Source organism: Sus scrofa, chromosome 1, assembly GCF_054392235.1.
Source record: "Sus scrofa isolate SSC_HxYL_T2T_F1_AM1 chromosome 1, Sscrofa_HxYL_maternal_Yorkshire_Landrace_v2.0, whole genome shotgun sequence".
NCBI lineage: Eukaryota > Metazoa > Chordata > Mammalia > Artiodactyla > Suidae > Sus > Sus scrofa.
The window spans coordinates 76,332,134-76,348,311 of record NC_139383.1 but is presented as its reverse complement, the minus strand read 5'-3'; the positions used below and the strand labels follow the sequence as shown (position 1 = coordinate 76,348,311).

The 16,178-nt window shown below is 37.6% G+C and overlaps 2 protein-coding genes across 8 annotated transcripts in view; one reads left to right on the top strand and one right to left on the bottom strand.

Annotated features, from left to right (window-relative positions):
- Window positions 1-450, bottom strand: part of CDC40 (cell division cycle 40) — a 53,982-nt gene extending 53,532 nt beyond the window's left edge. For both annotated transcript variants that reach the window (XR_014807057.1, XM_005652465.4), the window contains exon 1: window positions 233-450. Coding sequence is in view for 1 of the 2 variants with exons in the window: in XM_005652465.4 (XP_005652522.1) it covers window positions 233-421 (189 nt within the window). In the remaining variant the exon portion in view is untranslated. The remainder of the gene's footprint in view (window positions 1-232) is intronic.
- Window positions 1-16,178, top strand: part of WASF1 (WASP family member 1) — a 144,749-nt gene that overhangs the window by 71,904 nt on the left and 56,667 nt on the right. For 4 of the 6 annotated variants that reach the window (XM_084962825.1, XM_021091104.2, XM_084962814.1 and 1 more), the window contains exon 1: window positions 1,240-1,443. The exons of 1 other annotated variant lie outside the window; for it this stretch is intronic. The gene's annotated coding sequence lies outside the window, so the exon portion shown is untranslated. Of the gene's footprint in view, window positions 1-893; window positions 975-1,239; window positions 1,444-16,178 lie in introns of those variants that run through there. One more of the 6 variants, XM_021091088.2, reaches the window with a different exon arrangement.

Here is a 16,178-nt window from a genome sequence, read left to right as displayed (position 1 = left end):
TGCTTTCTGACGGCGGGAGGCAAGAGCAGGGAGTGGGGGACTGTCTTCAACTTCTAACTCCAGGCTTCTCCTGAGGAAGAGGCGAGTAGGGATAAGAGACTCAAGGGGTAGCAACTTACCCGTAAGGGCTGGGTGAGAACTGAGGAAGGTAATCTCAGGAATAACAAGCGACTTTCAGATTTTGGAACAAAACCGACAGTTCCCGCCCCGCATCAGTAGCCAAAACGCTTACCTTAACTGCCACCTCCGGAGCGGAGTCCACGGCTACCGCCAGAGAGGGCTTGGCCGAAGGCGATTTAGTCAAGTGCATGAGGGAGTCCGCGGCTGGCAGTGAACACCTTCCGCCCTCACTGTCCGAGTCCGATTCGGACCCTGAACCCGAACCATAGGAAGCGGCCAGAGCTGCAATCGCAGCCGACATGACGGCAACAGATACTCGGTGGAGTCCAGGCCCTGACGGAAGAAGGAGCAGCTTCAGGTCCTGATTGCCACGACACACATTATTTATTTCCTTTCCTAAAAAATCCTTTATGATACTTTAAAACAATCAATAAATAGGTTAATTAGTATTTGAACAAGCACAACAAAACTTGGAACTTGGGAGCATTTACTTAGGGAACTAGAGAGGGTTATAATGGCTTATAACTTTCAGGACCTATGTGGCGAAAAACTACGAGTTCCGACATACCTACTGGCCTCCAAGAGCTACACTCCCGGCGTGCAGCGCGGCAGGAAATGGGAGAGGCAGGGTGGGAACTGTAGTTTGGAGTGAGGGGGCGGGGCAGGGCGGGCAGGCCTTTCTTTGACCCCGCCCCTGAATGGTTGGTTCATTCCATTGGCTATCATCTTCCCTCATTCCCCGACCAAGCACTGTTCTCTCCGTCCCCCTCCCCCAAACTGAGGATTGGGTAATACCATAAAGCCTCAGGAAAGGGGGGGGGGGAGAGACCGATATTCATTCCCTCCACTGATGGGTGAGTAGGTGGGGGTTGAGTTTCCCACCACAGCTGCACCTGGGACTGGGCGGGAGCTGAAGAGGAAAGTGAGAATCTTAAGTGGGAAGACCTTGACTGCCCGGGAATAGCTCCGGGTGGGAAAGATGGGGGATTAGGTGGCGAGAGTCCAGCGGATCCCCCCTGCTTCAGGTGCGGGTCCCCGCGTCCGGTTGTGGAGCGTCGCGCGCGGGGAGGGGGTGGGTGGGGGGCGGCGGCGGTTCGCGGTGTTGTTCGCTCTCGCGTCGAGCACACCGTGGGTCCGGCGGCCGGCGGGCGTCGCAGGCAGCGTTTTCCGTGGCCCGGTGCTTCGGCCGCTGCCCATAGCTGGTTCCATCCCGGAGCCTGACGCTCCTATAGGCTCTAGGTGGAGTCCTGGGAGCTCAGGCGGACCGGCGGCGCCGCCGAAGCATGAAGAAGGGGTAAGGCAAGAGCCCCTCAGGATTTCTTGGTGAGCGCGAGTCTCTCAGGAATTGTTTTTTTGAGGGGACAGGGTGCTGGGAGAGGAACTCTTCCTCACTGGTCAGGGCGGAGAGAGGTGTGCGTGGAGCGCTAGCCTGGCAAAGGTTACGGGGATGGGCGCGCCTCCCCCCGCGACGGCCTCCACCCCCGTTCGCGGGGTTCCCGAGCTACGGCCGCCCACCCGCCAGCCCGGCTGGGTACCGAGGGACACCGCGGCTGGCGGGCGCGCCCGGGTCTCGGTTGCGGGGACCTCCATGAGGCAGCTCTAGTCGGAGAGACTGCGGGTCTTACCTGAGGTGCCCCCGCGGCCCGCCCGGTTGCCTTCTCGCTCTGGGGGAGGCTGCGGTGCCGGGTGTCCGAGAAGCCGCGGTTGCTTTACGTGCCCCAGGCTCGGTAAAGCCAGCTGGTGCGTTTGCGTGTTTGCGCCGCGCGTCCGTGTCTAAAAGACACTACATAACGGTAATGCAAGCGAGGGGATCCGTTTCTCCACTGGAAGACGAGGCGAAGCGGGGCTATTGCTTCTGATGCCTGCTGTTGGGGAGGGGGTGGTGGTGCGTTGAGCGGAGTTAGGGAGCTGCTCACCCAGCGCCGTTGTCGGCAGGACTCGCCCATTGTGCCACTCGGATAATTATTCAACTCTGCAGCATCCATTGCACCTTTCCCATTTTTCTCTTCCCCTTGCTGTAGCATGCCCCCTAGCTTCGGTACTCTGACGCCTTCTCTCACTCACACTTGCGGATGATGAACTGGAATAATGGTGAAAAGAAAGCACATCTGACCTGAACATTCACTACCTGTCTGGTAGCAGATTAATTAACTAATCCCCAGCTAGACTAGATACTTTAATACGACTCAGTCTAATCCTGTCCTTCCTATGTAAAGTGTGCCTAGGATTCTATTTTCATTTTTTCCTTGGTGTTAGATTCACATAGTAGTAGTTAAGTCTTATATCTGTTGGGTAATTGATGTAATTGATTGACTGGTTTTTCATCCCGTCTAATGTTCTTAAATTTAATTTGTATTGGAGGTAACATTTTTCTAATTGTTGCTAGCACTGTATCGTAATTACAGATGCAGTCTCAATCTTTGAACTCTCATGAACAGTTTTTCCCTTATACTTTAAGTTTCTGTTAGGAAAAGTGTATTTTTTTAGTGTCTGATATTTGGTATAATATTTCTCGCTTTGAATAAGGAAAGTTGTGTATTTCTTTATTTTTCAGTAACGGAATATTTCATTGCTGATCCTAGTCTTCAGTTGAATGAAGTATTTAGTATTTAAGATAGGATTTTAACTGCCATAACGACATATCCTAAGTTTATCTAAATTTTGTTTTTCATTTAGTTCTTTTCTTTGCAGTATCATGTATTTAATTACTTGTTATAGAATTTCTTCTCATTTTTCTAATTCTAACCATAAGGATAGGTAGGCTACAATTTTGCGTGATTTACCTGAAAGACGAAATATTTTTTGAAAATGGAAGAAACAACGGTTGGTTATTTCTTATGTTAAAAACTGTTTACATCTCATTATTTAAAAATAAATGGTTCACTATCAAAAATTTTTAAGTGTTTTTCTTTTTGTAATCCTCCATTTCCAGCTTTTCTTGTTTAAGATTGTTGCCATAACCCTCTTTGTAAAAGGGAATTGCAAATAGGCATTGCAGAGGCAGTTGTGTTAAAGTATAGTAATTGTTTTATGGCACTTGGAAGTGGCACACGTATAACTTGATTGTGTAGAATCATTTGCTTGTTAGGAAATGACCTTGCAGTTTACAAAATGGATACCTTTGTGCCTTGGTTTCCTTATATGTAAATGGAAATAAACCCATTTATGCACTAAATAGTATGCATAAATTTAGTAAAGATGTTTTCATGATGTTTTTAAAGAAAACTTAAATACTTTAGCTGATGAATGATGAAAGTATTTCAGTGTAAAGTACAGTGAAAAATGTCATTAGTGTTTTGTGGCATGTTAGAATGGCTAATTTACATTGAATTTTGCTTTGGAGACATGTGGCTGTAAACTGAAAATGTTTCTCATCCATTGAGTTTTTAATAATTGCAAATTTAGTAGGTATAATAGTTAATGTGTGTAACTTATGAAAATGTAAGTATAGTTAATATTGATGAAAAAGTTATGTGACTTGGTAATAAACAAGTAGAATATTGAATTATGTTTGTGAAAAATAAAATCTCCAGAAGACATTAAGGCCTTTTTCATTGAAAAATTTTCAGATGACACAATTAAAAATACATTTTGAATTTATAATACATTGATTTTTGTAGTGTAGTGCAATACATTGAATTTGTAATACATTGAAAATACATTAGGAGTTTCCGTTGTGGTGCAGCAGAAGTGAATCCAACTAGTAACCACTAGGTTGCGGGTTTGATCCCTGGCCTTGCTCAGTGGATTAAGGAGTCGGTGTTGCTGTCACCTGCAGTGTAGTTCACAGATGCGGCTCGGTCGTGTGTTTCTGTGGCTGTGGCATAGGCTGGCAGCTGGAGCTCCGATTCTACTCCCTAGCCTGGGAACCTCCATATGCCACGGGTGCGGGCCCTAAAAAAAAATAAGTAAATAAATAAAAAAGTTAATCATTTGTAAGGTATCATATGGAACTACTTTATTATTCATGTTTGTAAATAACCATATATTCAGAGACAGTGTATTAGTATTGTATAATACTGTATTTATACATTTTACTTTATCGGCAGAATAATTTAAGGTATTTCTAAGTGCTTTTCATTATCACAGTAGATAGTAACTTTTGATTTCCATATTGGAGGATTAACTTAATTAACTTTCATAGCAAAAACTACTGTTAAAAAATATTACTTTTACCACAACAGGGCTTTTAGTTACTTTGTGAGGAAACCTCATATAAATGATAAGACTATTAAAAAGTGTTTAAAATTACTATTTTATAGTTTCATTTTTTGAGAATTAACTTGATTACATTTTTAATGTTTTCTTAAATGACCAACTAAGATTTAGCTGTCATTATTACTTTGATAAATACAATTAGCTCAAGGTTTTTCTAAGCTCCTTGAGGACAGGAGCTGACCCACTGCTTACTAGCATAGTGCTTAGCAAAAATAGGGATTCAAATTTTTTGTTGTTGTTGGACAGATAAAATGAATGAAAACTATCCAGCTGATTTAATATGCCACATGTAGAAATTTTTAAAAGATCTACCAAATAAATTTTTAATTTATAAAGCATATAGCTTGTTTTTGTATTGTCTTTTTAGGGCCGCACCTATGACATATGGAAGTTCCCAGGCCAGGGGTCAAATCAGAGCTGCAGCCACAGCAACACCAGAGCTAAGCTGTGTCTTCTACCTACACCACAGCCCACAGCAACACCAGATCCTTAGCCCACGGAGCAGGGCCATGGATTGAACTTGTGTCCTAATAGATACCAGTCAGGCTTGTTATCCCTGAGCCACAATGAGAACTCCAAGCATATAGCTTTATCTCAAGAGAAAAGAGAAAAATGTATTTAGAGATTCATTTACTTGTTCGAATGTAATTACTTTACCTACACATTTTTTGAACTAGCAGATGCTGTATAATGTGTACATTGTCAACCTTGCATTTATTATGGTAATAACTTTCTTCCTATCTCTTATAGTTCACTTGATGAAAATGTGCATTAAATTCATCTAATTTTTTCCCTAAATTAGATGAATATAGAAATGTGTTTCTTTTTGACTGACTTCAGTTTTCCAGTAAAATATAAGTAGAAAGATACATGTAAATTATAGCCTTGCTAAATGTGCCTGAAAACCTAATTTTTAAAATAAGTGACCTCTGAGGTGGAGATTTTTATAAAATGAAGAATCTTATGTTCTCATTTTATCACATTCAGTTTATAATTTTGAGTCTTTGTGTATTGGTAGTTCCTAACTTAGAATGGGATTGATTATATTTTAAAACTTGTAAAATGGTTTAGAACTTGGAACTTAACTGTCTCAGAAACAATATGCTTCATGGTTAGCTTTGCAGACAACTCACCAGATTTAACCCATAATATACCTGAATTATACGATTAGGCTAAAAATATTAGTTATAAAATTGATAATAATATAAATATTATCATATTATAGGTATTGAAAATACTTATAATACTTTGTACAACAGTCTTGCTGTGGGAAAATCCAAAACTACTTTGAAATGCTAGGAGTATATTTCTCTTGTGGGTCTTTGGTTTTCTTACTTATAAAATGAGAAGGTTGAAGTAGATGACCTCTGAGGTTCCTTTCAGCTACAGATAAAATTCAAAGGTGTTTTGAAGCTAAGTCTAAGCCTTTTTTCTAAGAGTTCATTTTCCCTTTCCAATGTTACTGCTTATATACTTTGTCAGAAAATTTCTCCTTTCTGACTTTCCTTTGAAAATATTACAGTCTTAATATTTTTCTCATCTGCCTATTCTTGGAAGCAAGACTTTTTAAGTTTTTAAATGTTTTTATTATTGTTGTTACAGTTTTTGTTTTTGTTTTTAACTCCCAACACCACCAAGAAGCAGAATTTAGTTGATTTTCTTAGTTTTCCTCTTTTGAGTTTTTTATTGACAGTCTATCAGTAAAGTCAGGGTAGATTTTATTTTTACTTTGAAGAAAGATCATATCCAGTGAACCTTTAGAGAAATTTTTTTAGAAGGCAAAATATTGTAACTAAAGTTGTGAATTAGGTGGATGAAAGTAAGGAGATGGAATATTGCCTGAGAATAGGGTTGTCAGATAATATGTGGAGTAGGCTGTATTTTTATTTGCTAAATCTGGTAGCCTTATCTTGGGTACTGTGGAACTTTGGGCATGGCTAGAGTATGGGTATGGTGTGGTTGGAGGCAGAGTAAGAAAGTGAATTTATGAACCCCTTGAGGACAAGAGGGTTTTGTTGTTGTCTTGGTTGGTTGTTTTGTTTTGCTTTGCTTCATTTTTGTGTTTCTAGTACTTGTTCTTTAAGCTAGACGCATATTTGAGCAGATAGGATTTTGGCAGAATAACAGGTAAGTAATTCTAGTAAGGTGGAAAAATCAAGATGCTGTGAGAAAAGGGGTCATGAAACAAAGCTGTGTTTGTCATATACACTGTTTTGTAGGTTTTTAGGTACTTTCTTATTTGGAGGTTAATAATAATCAAGAATAACAGGTAGCATGGTCTCTTAAGAGGAAAAGAAGTGACATTGCATGTTTGCTATATGTACAAGCTACTATGTAGGTACTGTTATCTCATTTATTTGATATCATAGTCTTATGAGGATTTTATGGAAGAAGGGAGTTAACTAAATTAAAAAAGTTTATTCTGCTCAGCAGAAGCAGAGGTTCTCTGGGGACTACTCTCTTTCCTTCCCCAGTAAGTTACTGCTGAAGCAACTATTTTAATAACATGATAATCGTAATTCTGCCTCCTTGCTATTCTCTCCTTCATCTGCAATTCGACAGTCAATTGTGATTACCACCTGACCCATGCTAAGCCAGTTATTCATTCAGCACATAATTATTGAAGGCCAATTAGGTGCTAGATAGATATAAGGAGAGCAAAACAGGGGTCTTGATTCTCTTAGGGTTAACAGTATGGTAAGAGACGGATTCTCAAGAAATATACACATTTATCAGAAATTGTGATAAGTGCCATAAACGACAAGAATAAGTAACCTAGTTGATCTTGGAAATCAGGGATGATTTCTTTGAGGAAAGATTGGTGGACACCAGTTATGTGAAAAAAGAACGTAAAAAATACGTAGAAAACAGTTTTGAAATGGGAAAGAGCTTGGTACAAGTTCAAGGAACAAAAAAAGACCAGAGTACATAAAGCTCAGCTAAATCGTGAGCAAGAGAGATTGTGGCTTGGTAAGAGCTCATGGAGGTAAACAGGAGCCAGACCATGCAAGGCTACAGAAGTCTTGGTTCAATGAGAGTTATGGATTTTATTTTTAAGGGTATTGGGGAAGGCCATGAAGGATTTTAATTAGGCTAATCACTGGATCAGATCGGTCTTTTAAAAAGATCACTTTGGTTTAGAGGAGGCCAGAGAGATCAATCACAATCTGCCTGTTTCTATAGTTTATTGCTCCAGTTCTAGGCACCTGCATTGAGCCAGACAACTTACTCAGTTTTTGACTCACTCTGGGTCCTAAGTGCCAGAAGTGGAATAATTTGTTTTCCCATCGGTGGCTAAAGCTATAAAATACAAAACTAATAAACTGTTAATGGCCTTGTTTCTTGGCCTGTGAACTGTCTAAGCAGGGACATCTCAAGAAGAGAAAGAAATACAGAGTACTGGCTGTGGTCAAGTGTCTTTGTCCATGGTCCTGAGGTAGAATTTCAGGAAGTACCCTAGTATCTTTGTAATAAGTTGTCATTATTACTTTTACATAAACTAGTTGGAATGCTATTTTGGTACTTGGCAACTGAGTCCTCTCAGATGAAGTAGTTTGTACAAGATCACAGCAAGCTAATAAAAATGGTAGAAGTGGAAGCTGAAGAGAGATTGCAAAGTCCCATTTTTTCCTATTATCCTATGATGCCAAACCACCACTTCTTAAATTAATGTTTCTGAAGGAATTCTAAGGATGTGGGTGTTGGGTGTGATGACAGCTTTGGATGATGATGGCAGCAGTGCTTTATTTTGGGTATGTTTGGCAGCAGTACAGCTTCCTGGCGTTCTTTTCTCTTGAGTACTAGTTACTCAGGTCTACTCTAATAAGTTAACCTTTTTATAGAACTTCATTTGAAAAGAAAAAGCTTATGTGTCAGGGAATGGATTAACTTATTTGATTTCTCCACTGAAAAATATGAAGTCTGTTATGTTTTCATGTTATGCTACAAAAGTAAGCTTTTTTTTTGTTTTCTACTCTTTAATAAGACATCTGTTGTCTTATATCTGGTTTTTGTTGTTGCTGTTATAAATTTTTGTAACAAAACATACAGAAAATGTAGAGATAATGCCAGAGAATTGTGGATAGGTTAAGCAAAATTGGAGGAATAGGGGAAGCATTTTGTATTTTAATATAAAATAAAAATAAGATGAACACCTATTTGTTTTTAAAAAAACACCCAAAAGCTCCATACAATATATCATAATACATGGCTAGAAATTTATCAATTTTGTTGATGTTTTCAAAGAACCCTCTTGTGGTTTCATCAGTTTTCTCTGTTGATTTCTTATTTTCATTTCATTTATTTCTGCTCTATTTTAAAAAATATTTTTCTGATTACTTTAGGTTTATACTGCTCTTCTTTCTCTAGTTTCCTAAGGTGTAAGCTGAGATTATTGATTGTAGATCTTTCATCTTTCTTAATATATGCATTCAGTGCTATAACTTTCCCTTTAAGCACTGCTTTTAATAGATCCTATACATTTTTCTTTTTTCTTTCTTTTTTTTTAGGGCTGCATCCATGGCATACGGAGGTTCCCAGGCTAGGAGTCAAATCAGAGCTACAGCTGCCAGCCTATGACACAGCCACAGCAACGCAGGATCTGAGCTGAGTCTGTAACCTACACCACAGCTCACGTCATCTCAGGATCCTTAACCCACTGAGCAAGGCCATGGATCGAACCCGTAACCTCATGGTTCCTGGTTGGATTCATTTCCACTGCGCCACGACAGGATACTTTTTCAGATCCTATACGTTTTGATGAGTGATATTTTCATTTACTTCAAAATATTTAAAATTTATCTTGAGCCATGTATTATTTAGAGGTGTGGTGTTTAATCTCCAAATAATTAAAGACTTCCAGCTCTCTTTCCAATATTTTCTAGTTCAATTCCATTGTGGTTGAGAGTATAAGTTGTATGTATGCTCTCTATTCTTTTGTGCTTGGGGGAAGGTGTTTTTTTTGCCCAGAATGTTGACTATCTTGGTGAATGATCTGTGTGAGCTTGAGAAAAATGAATATGTATGTGTTCTGTTGTTGTTGGGTGAGGTACTATATAAATGTCATGATGATATTGGTCAGTTCAGTACTATCCTTGCTAAGTTCCTGCTTGTTGGATCTGTCAATTACTGATAGAGGGGTGTTGAAGTCTAACCATAATAGTGAATTCATCCATTTGTCCTTGCAGTTCTATCAGATTTTGCTCCACATATTTTGGTACTCTGTTATCAGGTGTATATACATTAAGGCTTGTTACATCTTCTTGGAGAATTTCTAACCTTATAATTATGTAATGCCCTTCTTTACCCTTGAGATATTCCCCTGTTCACAAGTCTGCTTTCTTTGAGATTATACAGCTACTCCTGCTTTGCTTTTAATCTCTGTACGTCTTTATATTTAAAGTGGGTTCTTGCAGACAATATTTGGTTGGGTCTTCTTTTTTTATTGCTCTCTGATATTCTCCGTCTTTTAATTGGTGTTTTTGAACTATTCACATTTAAAATGTGCTATAGTTGGATGACTACCTACCGTAATTTGTAACTTTCATATTCATTACATTTGTTCTTTTTTAAAAATACTTTTCTCTTTTTTCGCCTTCTTTGGCTTTAATCAAGCATTTTATATGGTTCCATTTTCTCTCCATTCTTAGCATGTCAGTACTTCTTTTTAAAATGTTTTTAGTGCCGTGGAGTTTGCAGTGTACATGTACAACCGAAGTACAAAGCTTTAAATAACACTATGCTACTTCACAGGTAACTCGGTTATAACAGAGTATTCCCAGTTCCTGTCTCCATTCCTGCTGCCATTCATTTCACTTATCCATATGTTATAATTACCCAATACTTTGTGGTTGTTATTACTTTGAACAAACAGTTGTCTGTTAGGATCAGAAAGAAATGAAAAAAATAAAGACTTTATTTTACATTTATTTATTTTCTGTAGCTCCCCCTTTATATAGATCCAAGTTTCTGACCTATGTTGTTTTCCTTCTCTCTGAAGTTCTTTTATCTCGTCTTCTAAGGCATGTTTGCAAATGACAGATTCTTTCAGTTTCCACTTGTCTGAAAAAGTCTTTATTTCTCTTTCACTTTTGAAGAATAATTTCTCTGATTACAGAATTCTAGGTTGATGGGGCTTTTTTTCAGTGCTTTAAATATTTCTCTCCACTCTCTTATTCATGGTTACTGACAAGGAGTCAGTGCAATTCTTATCATTGTTCCTTTCTTGGTAAAATGTTTTTTTGCTCTGGCTTTTTTCAGTATTTTTCTCTGTCTTTAGTTTTTTGCAACTTGAATATTACATGTCTAGGTGTAGTTTTTAGGGGGGTTTTCTACGTTGGTGTTCTCAGAGCTTCATATATTTATGGTTTGGCTCCTGTCATTAATTTTGGAACATTCTCAGGCATTATTACTTCAAGTATTTATTCTAGTCCTTTCTTCTCCTTCTGATGTTTCCCTTATAGGTATGTTATATCTTCTCTAATTGTCCATAGTTTTTCTGTATTCTGTTTTTTATTCTCTTTTCTCTTTGTATTTTATTATACTATTTATTTATTTTTTAGGGCTGCACTCATAGCATATGGAAGTACCTGGGCTAGGAATTGAATCTGAGCCACAGCTGTGACCTGTGCCACACATACAGCAGTGCTGGATCCTTTAACCCACTGTGCCAGGCCAGGGATCAAACCTGTGCCTCCACAGTGACCCCAGGCTGCTGCATTTGGGTTCTTAACACACTGTGCCACAGCAGGAACTCTCTGTTGGCATATTAGTTTAGGAAGTTTCTGTTAATACTTCTTCATGTGCACTGATTCTTTTCTCATTTGTGTCTAGTTTACTGATGATCCCATCAGGCTTTCCTCATTGCTGTTGCAGTGTGGTTTTTTTGTTTTTAATGTTTCTTTTTGATTGGTTCTAAGAGTTTCCATCTCTCTGTTTACATTATCCATCTCTTTTTGCATGTTTTCTCGTTTTTTTCCATTAGAGCCCTTAGTAATCATAGTTATTTTAAACTTCCAGTCTGATGGTACAAAAATCTCTGCCATATCTGAGTCTGGTTTTGATGCTTGCTTCGACTCTTCTGACTGTGTTTTTTTTTTTTTTCTTTTAGCCTGTCTTATATTTTTTTTGAAAGCTAGACATGAAATATTGCATAATAGAAACTGAATTAGAAAGGTCTTTTGTGTGAGTTTTTATATTTATCTGGCTAGAAATTAGGCTGTGTTTGCTGTTTGCTATAGCAGTAGGTGTCAGAGGTTTCAGTTTCCTTTAGTATCCTTGTTTTTGTTTGCTTTGTTGTCTTTGGGTTTCCCTAAAAACACCTTATTACATAGAGGTAGAGCCTTGCCTTTTTGTTGGTGGTGTTTGTTTGTTTGGCATAATCTTGTTATTGTATAGAAGCCCTGTTCATCTGGTGGTAGATGCAGGGGGGTAGGAAGTGGTCTGTAATCCTGTGATAAGATATTACTCTTTTGCAGCGTCTGTGCCCCTGGGCATTCACAAGTGCTTCTCAACTTTCCTTCCCCTTACTATAGGTGTGTCAGTAAAGTTAGAGTGGGAAGAATTTGGGAATTTTCCTTTCCAAGTTGGTTAAACTGGTGAAATCTTTTCCTTTGCTGAATAGGCTTTTATTGTGAAGAACTCTGTTCCTACAGTTATGTAGAAGTTAATCAGGAATTGACTGCATTTAAATCAGAAGACTGAATTTAATTCTTAGTACTTTCATTTTGTTATGTATTTTTGGACCATTTTGCTTCTGACCAGTTCCTTTATTTATAAAAAGTGAATAATGAAAACTATCTTGAAGAGTTGTGTTGAGGATTAAATGATATATTAGAAGCCATTTGTAAACTATAAAGTGTTGTATGAAAGTTAAGTAGTTTAGGTATATCAAATTGTGATATAAACTATGAGTCTCAGTAATCAAGCATCCTGATAATTAAATAGCTTTAGACCAGCCTGCCTGGTACAATATTTTGAAAAATGATACTTTGATTTACTGATAATTCAGAGAAAGGGGGCATATTTGATTCTGAGTGAGATAATAAGTAACAAGTACACTTTGAAAATTTAATTAAGGAAATATGTTGATAGAAGCTGATATAGTATACTGTTAAACTTATGATAGAACCCATACGGGTTTATGAAGATAAGAACTACGAAAATAAACAAAGCCAATTTTAATTTGGTTTTGCAATTATTCATTCAATATATGTTCTAAAACATTTGATAAGATTGTTAATCAGATAGAATTTTGATGTTTCATTTATTGTAGTATTCTTCTCCAAAGTGGCTTCATGATTTTTGAGGTCATGTAGTCTTTAGTGCCTCAGTACTCAAAAATGTGATCTGTGTACCAGTAGTGTCAGCATCATCTTGAGAGCTTTTTAGAAATGCAGACGATGAGGCCTAAGTTTTACCGAATCAGAATCTACTGAATCATTTTAACAAAATCCATGGGTGACTAGTATGCACCTTGTCATTTGAGAAGCTATAACCTAACTATACATAAATCTTGCAATTAAGAATGACCTTTGTCAAAATTTTCAACTGCATAGTGTGTGTCTCTGAATAGCTTGTGATTTAAAGAGGCAAATGCATATTGGGTTAGGTGTAACTTTAATTTTAGTATTATTAGAAATTATGCTAAACAGAGGGATGCAGTAATCTATTTTTAAAATCTTACACACTTCTAACAGAGATGAGGATAGACCGTTGCAAGCCTCATGATCTACGGGTCAACAATGAATTTTTTCTTAAAAAGAAAAACAAAGTTAATTTTTTAAACTTATAAAATGTAATGGTTTCTTCATCTGACTTCACTGGGGAATTGAGAGATTCCGTTTATGTGTCTTCAAAAAAATTATATCTTCTTTTAAAAGTAAATTTGTATTGGAGTTGCCATTGTGGCTCAACAGATTATGAACCTGACTAGTATCCATGAGGATACAGGTTCGATCCCTGGCCTCACTTAGTGGGTTAAGGATCCAGCATTGCCGCTAGCTGTGGTATAAGCGGTAGATGTGACACAGATCTGGCATTGCCGTAGCCGTGGTGTAGACTGGCAACTGCAGCTCGGATTGAACCCCTAGCGTGGGAACTTCCATTTGCTGCAGGTGTGGCCCTAAAAAGAAAAAGTAAATTTGTATTTTAGTTACTTTCCATGGAAACATGGAACGTTCTTAAGCTGTGTTTAAAGAAACTTTGCTTCCTTAAAGTACATGGAACATAATTTAAACTTTTCTTAATGGTAAAGGTTCCCCTGACTCTTACTAAAGCCTTTTATGTATAGATGCTCAGTTAAACTGATGAGTTGACTCATTATGAAGACCTTCTGTTATCGCAGTTTTTTATAATACAGAGACGTTTGTTCTTAAAAGGATATGGGATTATTTATCCATATAACAAATGACCTACATTGCTGGCCTACATTTTTGTGTTTGCTCTTTTGACCTTTCCCCACATTTCTCTGTCAGATTAACAGCTTTCAGTTTATATGCCTGCTTCTAACAGCTTGCCTCTCATTTTTTGCTTCTAACTGCACTAAGAAACCAGGTGAGACTATATATCACAGGAAGGACAAGTCATTTTCAGTCATTCATTCATTAGTAAATTTTTATTGAGCACCTGTTATGTACTAGGCTCTACTAAGTATGAGTAGTATTCAGGGGAGAGCAAAACAAAATCCTTATTCATGTCGTGCATACATTCTCATGGTGGAGATAAGCACCATATCATATAGTCATGAAGTAAATGAAATAAAGCATGTCTTTTAAGGAAAATGTCTATAAAGAATTTAGTTTCATTAGCATTAAAAGAAATGTAAATTTCTTATTTGTAATGTTATGCTAAGTACGGAAAGATGACATTAATGACCTGTCATCAGTTGAACATGAATTTTAATATATATTTCTTGTAATGGGGATGAATATGAGTATTTCAGCTAATTTTAAATTCATTAAACCCACTCATTAAAAGTCTGACCATTCTAGTATGTTAGCTTCTCTTAAACATTATTCAAAAGCAATAAACAAATACCTGCGTAATACATAGATAGTAAATATAACAGATGGCAGTTAAGGTCTGTGAAGAAAATTAAAGTGGGACATAGAGAAAATAATGGGAAGGGCCACTACTTTAAGTAGGGTTGTAAGAGAAAGTGAAGTGAGCAGATTCGTGAGTGAGGTAAAGTGGGATATGTATAATATTTTTTAAAGAAAGAGTACATAAATGTAGTGCATAGACTGTGACCTCCACTTTGCCTAGAATCCTCAGGTGTTTAATTAAGGTATAAATCTTAAGTATTTCTGCCATGTTGAACATGGGAACCAAAAGTATGATTACCATCACACTGAGGATTTTTATGCTGCTTCTGGGAATGAAAGGCAGGCTGAAATATGAGGTTTAGATGACAAAATGTGGGAACTTTTGGAACATTTGAATAGTTTAAAAGAAAAGTGGAATAGAATACAGTGATCAAAAGTAGAGTTCTAAAATTTAAGGCCTAGATTGATTTAAAATAAAGATGTCCTATAAGGAGTCCCGTGGAGAAGCAGAATGGCTTACCATGTGGATGTGTTGCTTTTGACTTAATAATAAAAGCAGTGATAACAGTAGCATCATTTTTTGAGCACCTGTTATGTGCTAGGCACTATTCTAGGCATATGTGATATAATCTTGAGAGCAACCCTGTGAGAAAGTATAATTCTCATTTTTATCAGGTAGAAACTAGCTTTAAGCATAGATTGCTACATAATACTAGCAAAATCTAAATGTCCAATCTTTTATGCTTACTCCTGAAATGGAATTACTTCAAAAATGGAATTATTTTGATTTACTTGTTAGGTGGCAAAATTGTGGGTATGTTTTGGGGAATGGTTCCAGAGTTGAGGCTATGTGTAGAGTAAAAATAGTCTACCAGATTAGTGTACCATCAAAAGAATTAAATGAAAATAGCTCCATTATATCCTTTTGATGAAGATGCATTTTGCACACAATCAAAAGTTTACTGAGTCGATATTGTAGTATAGAAAGTATAAAAAGAACTGGGATATAACAAAACTTTTGACTCCTGACTCAGTATTTGCAGTGTGGAAATTAGGTCAGCCAGAAGAGGATGCTGAAGATGTAATCAGAGAAGATAAAATGTGTTGCATTCTGATAATGACTTCAATTGGGACCAGAGGAGAAAGTAAGGCCTGTGGTCTGAGACAGTTGTCCTTAGATAGAAAAGGAATCTGAAATGCTAGTGAGGTAGAAAGGGAAGTGAAGCCAAAAGTATGTTGATGGTTTTGAAAATAGAGAAGAATGAAAGGATCACAGGATTTGGAAAGGACAAAGAAGTTTTATAATGAGGAATTGGAGGTGTGGGATAGAATATGTAGGTTAGAAAGGGACATTTCAGGGATGGAGATCTTAGAGACGAAACCGTAAGAGTCCTTACAGACACTTGAAGTGCTTAGTAGTGGAAGGGAAGGGACTAATCCTCAGTACCCAGGATTGGAAAGACTGACATTTGAGCCCACAACAGAGATGGGGGGGTATATTTTTAAAAGCCTTGTTCTATTCTGTATGCTTCTGATTTAGCCTTGGGATCAGCAGGCAGTGATCATTTGAGGAGAGAATCTTGGAGGAAGGAAAAGGGTCATGCATTACTTGTGAGTGCTCAGTTATAAATATATTCTCCTTCTTGCTTGTAAAAGTAATTCTTTTTTTCATTGTGATTGAGGCAGCCAACAACTCTGTATGTAATACATAGGAGATCAGTGTTAGTATTTTCATCATATAGTCATGAAGTAAATGAAATAAAGCATGTCTTTTAAGGAAAATGTCTATAAAGAATT